Source organism: Salvia miltiorrhiza, chromosome 2 (assembly GCF_028751815.1).
Source record: "Salvia miltiorrhiza cultivar Shanhuang (shh) chromosome 2, IMPLAD_Smil_shh, whole genome shotgun sequence".
Taxonomy (NCBI): domain Eukaryota; kingdom Viridiplantae; phylum Streptophyta; class Magnoliopsida; order Lamiales; family Lamiaceae; genus Salvia; species Salvia miltiorrhiza.
In genome coordinates this window covers 35,624,064-35,631,525 of record NC_080388.1, presented here as the reverse complement: position 1 = coordinate 35,631,525, position 7,462 = coordinate 35,624,064, and the positions used below count along the sequence as shown (strand labels likewise).

The 7,462-nt window shown below is 35.0% G+C and overlaps 1 protein-coding gene across 1 annotated transcript; it reads left to right on the top strand.

Moving 5' to 3' along the window:
* The first annotated feature begins 3,002 nt into the window (after nt 1–3,002).
* Nucleotides 3,003–5,044, top strand: LOC131012186 (uncharacterized). The gene is made up of 2 exons (XM_057940097.1): nt 3,003–3,507; nt 4,412–5,044. Exons 1-2 carry the CDS (start codon nt 3,245–3,247, stop codon nt 4,824–4,826), a joined length of 678 nt encoding a protein of 225 aa, XP_057796080.1. The 5' UTR covers nt 3,003–3,244; the 3' UTR covers nt 4,827–5,044.
* The last annotated feature ends 2,418 nt before the right edge of the window (nt 5,045–7,462 follow it).

Here is a 7,462-nt window from a genome sequence, read left to right as displayed (position 1 = left end):
TGTGGCGCCTGATCAAGCACCCCGACTCGTTACTCACGCGTGTGCTGAAATAAAGGTATTTTCGAAACTGTGATATCATGAAGGCTGGCATTTCTCCTAATTGTTCGTATGTTTGGAGGTCGATATGTTGGGGACGAGAATTGTTGGCAGGGGGTCTTCGGTGGAATGTTGGCGATGGGAAACTGATATCAGTTATGCACGACAAATGGATTCCGGGATGTGGGGCTTGGAAAACAGAGGAAAATGAGTCTGATAATGGGAATCTGATGGTCTCGGAGTTACTGACGGAAGACAAAAAATGGGACGTTGCTCGGTTGCAAACTCTTTTCCCACATTTTGTTGTGAAGGTTGTGTGCTCGATAAAAGTCCCCAATGAACCTAAAAAGATACCAGATTTTGGGGTTATGACGAGAGAGGTTGTTACAACATGAAGTCAGGCTACTTAAGTGCCACGAACTTTTATACTCCACATCTCGCGACCTCTACTAATCATTCGATTAAATGGTGGAAGTTCTTTTGGGCATTACAGCTACCGCCGAAGGTTTTACATTTTGCATGGAGAGCTCTTCATGATATGATTGCCATGAGTGAAAACCTAAGATGCCACCACGTTCCAACGACCCATATCTGCTATTGGTGCGAGAAAGAGAGGGGAACGACCACTCACGGTCTGATCTAGTGCGCGAAGAATGGAAGACGACAGAATTCTGGGCTGATATTCGTAATTATAAAAATCTCCAGCTAATGGATTTGTGTCTCTTGATTAAGGACAAGCATGGCGAGGAAGGGGTTGAAAAATGGTTCTTTCTTCTGTGGATGACATGGAAATTTCTTTGTGGGTTGAAGCATGGTAAAAAGGAGAAGTGGGAGAGGCTGAATCTTGATTTTGGACAGTGCATGCTTACCTCCTATCATTCGGCCCGACAACAGGTGTTGGTTGAGTCCCAACTTCTACCGAAAGAGGGGTCCCGGAACTAGTATCCACCTCTGAAAGAAATGCTCCGTGTTGACGTGGATGTTGCATTCCGGGAGGAGGGGATAACATCTGGAATGGGGTTCGTTGTTCGGAAATTTCAGGGCAACATCATCTTGGTTGCATGCCAAACTATCGACTATACCGCTACTGTCCTCATGGGTTAGCTTCATGCTCTTATGCTAGCCGTGGGTCATTGCTTGGAGAATGACACCGGTCCGATTGTTGTGTATACCGATTCTTTGCTTGCTACTCATGTTCTGTCGGATCAAAGCCAGGGGATGGAGTCCTTGTGTGATGATTTGTGGGAAGTTTTCGTGCATGCTCGACAACACGTGGTGGTTGAGTTTCTCCACATGCACCGTGAGGCGAACCGAGCAGCCCTTGAGCTTGCCCGGTCTTCTTTTTCTTATCCTGATGTTATGATCTGGAAGGCCGACTTTCCTAGTTGGCTTCTAGATATTGCTTTTTCCGACTTTTCGTTATATTTCAAACTTTCGCCTCAAAAAAAAAAACTCCTTCCAGAATTCGATAGGTCACAGAGTTCAGGTTCAAATATTAAGAAACGATATTTTATAGTAAAATAAAAGAGAAATATTTTTTAAAAAAAAAAATTATTTATCTAAAAAGTATGAGAGAGAAATAAAAATATTATTTTTAAATAAAATAAGAGATAGTAATTATGTATGATTTACAATAATATTTAATGTAAATAATCAATAATGTGAGATATTTATTGTGTATTAATTTTACTTTAAAAAGTAGTCTATTAAAATGAGATATTTAAATAAAGAAATGCGGCTTATTGAATTGAAATTAGGGATGTCAAAAAAGCCCGAAACCGACGAGTCGACTCGAATAGATCGATAAAAAAAGGTGGGTTAGGGCTGAAAATTTTTAGCCTGAAAAATTTTTAGCCCGAATGGCCCGAACCGAAAATAGCCCGAGCCCGATAGGGTTGGCCCGAAAATCAAGTGGGTTGGCGCGATTAACCGAACACATTCTTAATAATTAATTTTTAAACTTTAATACTTTACTTTTTAATTCAATAATAACATTTTGATGCTTGTAGAATATGTTATGATTTTTTCCAACGGTTAATAACAAACATCTATGACATAAAAGTCAAAGAAAGATAGTCATTTATATTAAATCTATATACAATTTTTATCAAAACGAAATTAAAGTTAGATAGTATTATGTAGACTTATGTTTAAAAAATACTAATGTTTGTATCTAAAATAAAGCGAATTGTCTTGATTTAAAAAATATGACATATTTTTATTAAAAGAATATGATTATTTATATATAAAAAAAACATATAAAAAAATTGTAAAACTTGCGGGCCCGAACGGGCCAGCTCGAAATCGAGTGGATTAGGGTTAGGGTCGAAAAATTTTAGTCCGAAAAATATAAAAAACAGATTAGCCCGAACCGAAAATAACTCGAAACTGAAACCGAGTGGGCTGACCCGATTGACATCCCTAATTGAAATCAATAGAATATGTTTTATAGGAATATGGTCAAATTTTATTATTATCTCAATAGTCTTACAGCTCTATTAACCTTGTACTGCATCCAGTTTAATATGCTCGTACACAATGTGAGTTGAACAAAAATCGTGTAATCTACTTTGTCACCCATAACTTGAGACTCAAACAAATGTTTTTTTCTTCTAAATAGGGTACTTTTAAAGTACAACTAAATTACAATATTATTTGTATGTAACTCCAATAACTTGTTAACCCTAAAAACACAATCAGTAGGAAAATTATATTTTCATGATCTTATAAGTAACACGCACTTTGTAAACTAATCTAATTATGATTGGTTATTTCTAATATATCACTTTTATTTTATTTTAAAATTTCTCTCTAACTCACACCTCTATTTAACTTATAAATTTAAATAATTATAATAAACTTAGCCAAACCCCCTCTCATCACTTTATAAATAGAATTTGAAAAATTCCTCAAAAAAGAAACCTACAATTTAAAAGATTAAATCGAAGATAATCAGATCCTAAAATCAAATGCATCTACGTGTCAATTCCTTTACCATGCAACTCAGATACTCCCAATTGGCAAATCAAAGTAACTGGAAAAATCTTCCCCCAAAATTAAATTTGACGAGAAAGATAAAATTTTACAATAAAAATCGTGGACAGAATTCCTCACCGTCTTCTTAAATTTGCGAATCTCACCTTCAATTTCTGATCAAGATAAACCTTAAACTCCACTCGCAATCTCAGTTGCGAAGCTCATTTAGAAAATGGCTTTCTTGGATATCTTGAAGTTGTCGTTCCTTCTCAACTTTCTCTCGAGCTCGAATTTGGTTCTGTCGCCGGAGAAAAATGCCGGCGGCGTCAGCGTCTTTCCGCCTACGTGCAGCCGTATTGAGTGCCCCAGCTACGATCTGATCCACGCCGGAAATGGATTTGAAATCCGGCGTTACAATTCGAGCATGTGGGCATCTACGCAGCCTATCGATGACGATATCTCATTTGTTTCTGCAACCAGGAGAGGATTTCTGCAGTAAGTAGTTTTGAAATTCTTTTCTATTTTCTATTTATCGATGAGATTACAAGTTACAGTAAATATTAGTCAATACGAAGTTGGATAGCACCCAATGCTTTGTTTTGTTTGTTGGTATTAGTTTGTGTTTTCTTTTCTGGCGTATGTTTGTGGATTTTAACAAAGAATTGGCCTTCTAATTTTTGTTGAGTCTCGGCTATTTTCATTCTGTAACAAGATGATAATTTGTGGTTGGAATAGCTTAACAAAGGTAGAATTGGCCTTGTGATAAAATTTGCTTTGTTTTGACAAGGTTATGAATAAGCTGAAGTTGCAGGTTTGATTTATTTAGGTATATATGTTTTTCCAATTAAACTATTGCATAAGTTTATGGAATGCTAATATGAGTATATTCCAAGATAATAATAAGATGGAATTTCTTTGTGTGTCTCACTCGATTCCTTTGTAGTAATCTGTGTTTCCATATATGAGAACCTCTTGTTTGTTAGCAAGTGATCTTCTTTCTTGAAGGGGATACGAATGTTGTTTGGGAATATAAATGGTTACTTAGGGCAACATATGTTTTTGAAGATAATCTTGGTTTAGTTCAATGAGGGGGCGTTTACTTTTCAAGTATTAGCCTAGATAGATAAAAATAGCATAAGCTAATCAATTGTTTATTAAGATGGATTAGAACTTTGAGATATCATGCATTTTATCAATCATGAAAATTAAACACCCCTTGATAGTTGTATGTTATATATGGTTCAGTTGTTACAAAATCTTGGGAAATAAAGTTTATTTTTCTCTATCTTTATAGCATCAAAAGCACTGGATCAAATCAATCCTTGGAGCTATTGATATAAAGAGCTGCGATTTTGATGATTCCTGCTGCTAATTGCTGCTCGTCGTTTCATTCTTGTAGGTTATTTGATTACATCCAAGGCAAGAATGATTACCAGCAGAAAATAGAAATGACGGGTCCAGTGATCACCGAAGTGAAACCTAGCAACGGCCCCTTCTGTGCTTCGTCCTTCGTGGTGAGCTTCTACGTCCCTAAAGAGAACCAAGAGAATCCGCCTCCTGCTGAAGGCCTCCATCTGCAGAAGTGGGGGGTGACCTATGTAGCCGTGAGGCAATTTGGAGGATTTATAGCTGACGAAGAACTTGGAGAGGAAGCAGCAGCATTGTATGCTAGCATTGCTGGGACTGAATGGGCCAACGCCATTGCCAAGAGCCATGCGGGGGAGGAAGTAACGGAGTACATTGTCGCGCAGTATAACTCTCCCTTTGAGTTCCAAAACAGAGTGAATGAGATTTGGTTCACATTTGATTGGTAAGACTGATCAAACTTAGCATCAACCTAGTACTTCTGTATATGAGACGCGGCGTGCTGCAACGGATTTTGAGCCTCATTTTCGTGTAGATGATTTGTTGCTTCACCTACTTGAAATGCATAGAGTTTTGTGTTTGAGACTTATTCTTGGAAAATAACTGGCTATGCGAAGCTCCTTTTAAGTCTCTGATATCGTATTACATGCTTTTTGGATTGTTTTCACAGCTTGCGTTTGAAATGAACCAAATTAAAGAGGGTGTATTCATTTAGGATTTTAATACTATATTTTTAAAATTTAGAGATTTTAAAAATCTACAGATTCCACACAGATTTTTCATGTATTTTGGAATTCTAAATAGATTTTGAACGAATTTTGTAGGAATTTTAACAATAATTTGACGTGATTTTTACGGATTTGAAATCTACCATTCCAGCGCTCGTTGGTATTAATTGAGCGCTGGGACAGCCTAGCCTGGTGTGATATAAATACAAGTAGACGTAAATGAAATGAAATGGTTGAACGAAGTTGTCCTCCAAATGCTGTTATGTGCACTGCTATTATTTTATTATTATTTCTTGAGGTGCATGCATCTGGTGTCAGCCAAAGCAGGTGTAATGACAAAAATTAAACTTTTTTGACCAAAGCATGCGTGATTGATTTTTGCATGAAATTCTTCCCTTCTTTGCGCATTTTTTTGGAAAAATCCTTCGTGCATTACATGTAATACATGAGTCCGTTAGGATCATGCCACGTGTCATGGCAAACTTGTAATTAATATATAGTTATGTATTAAAAATAATTCAAAATTTCTCCCTAACCATGGTTTCGGATAGGGCCCACTGTCCTTTTTCGTGTCAGCAGCACTCTTCTCCATGAAAACCGATGCAAAACCTTGATTCGAAGTCGGATTTTCGTGTTGTAGAAAAAAACACGCCGGTGAAAGCATATTCACGTAGGGCTAATCGTCGTGAGTCGATAGGTGGTCGGATTTTCTGAAATGGTGCCAAAAAAAAAGTCCCCGACATTGGTCCAAAATCTTGTGAAGCCATTGATGAACGCATCGTCGCCGGAAACACGCCGGTGAAGGTAGATATGGACTCAGCTGATGAAGGGCTATCTGAATCTGGGGCTAGAATTTGAAATGGCCGGAAAAAAAAAAATCCCCGTCGTTTGTCTCGAAATAAACGCCAGCAAGAGAGAGGTAAATCACTCTTCCCAAAAATGCTTTATATCAGATTTGTAATAATTTCAAAAATAATATAATACTAAAAATAAGAAGAAAGAAAGTGTACGAAGAAAAAATTGCAGACTTACAGGAGATGGAAAAAAAGAAGAAGAAGAAGAAATAGTAGTCGGGCGCGGCGCTGGAAAAGTAGGCGCATGAAATAGGTTTACACAACTTTTTCACTACATAGTTTAAGTAGTGGGCTAGTGGGCTTTTTATTTTAATCATGTCTTATTGATTTTAATTAAACCCATTCAAACTCAAATTATGGGAAATTTTGATGAATATATATCCCCTGCGAGCAACCTGCTAGGTATACTATATTTTATTATTTTAAAAAATTTAAATTATAAAAAAATATCAAAATATCACCATTTATGAGTTAGACTAATAGATAATAAAAATAATTTATATTAATTAAAATATAAGTATTTGATTTGAAGTAGTGTAAAATAATAATATTATCAAGTCAATGAGTGTAATATTAAATTTCATGAGCATAGTGTAATAATAGTTAAATTTATAGATTGTAAAGTAAATAATATAATTTGGTCTCATTTTGAGAGCAAATAGTACTTAACTATCAATATAAAAAAAAATTAATAGTCCAAACTATATTATTACTAAAAGTCCATATTTAAATATACCAAAAATAAAAAAATAACAACAAATATATTAATAAAATAAATAAATAGATAAATAATTCATACAAAAAACGTAAACAAAAATTGAATAAATCTATATAATACTCCCTCCGTCCCGCTAAAGTTGGCAACATTCGTTTCGGCACGGAGATTAAGAAATTGAGTGTTATATGTTTTAATAGAGTGTGGCCTACAATTGTTGACCAAATTAGTGAGTAATTGTTGACTTAATTAAAGTAATTTTGGTATTTTTAGAAAGTGGCCTACAATTGTTGACCAAATTAGTGAGTAATTGTTGACTTAATTAAAGTAAACTTTTGCCATTTTTAGAAAGTGGCCAACTTTAGTGGGACACCCAAAATAGAAATGTTGCCAACTTTAATGGGACGGAGGGAGTATATGAAATTCTATTTTTTGTGAGTCGAAGTTGACAAACGTTAGAAAAAAGAATCAAAAGAGAAAAAAAAGAGTTTTAATATTTTTATAAATAAATAATTAACCAAATCAAGAAAAATAGTTACATCATTCTTGTATTAACAAACATTCCCAAACATCCATTTTCAATGTCAGAATTGTAATTTTCTTCTTAATATAGATTGTAATATATAATATGCCTCATTTTTATAAAAGTGACATAGTATCCTAAAATATTGAAAATTTACTATGAAATAAAAAGGCTTACATAATTTGCTAAAAGTCGAAATATCCAAAAAAAAAAAAAAGGAGTTAAGAATTAGAGAAATAATAAAAGAAAACTTAAATTTGAGAAT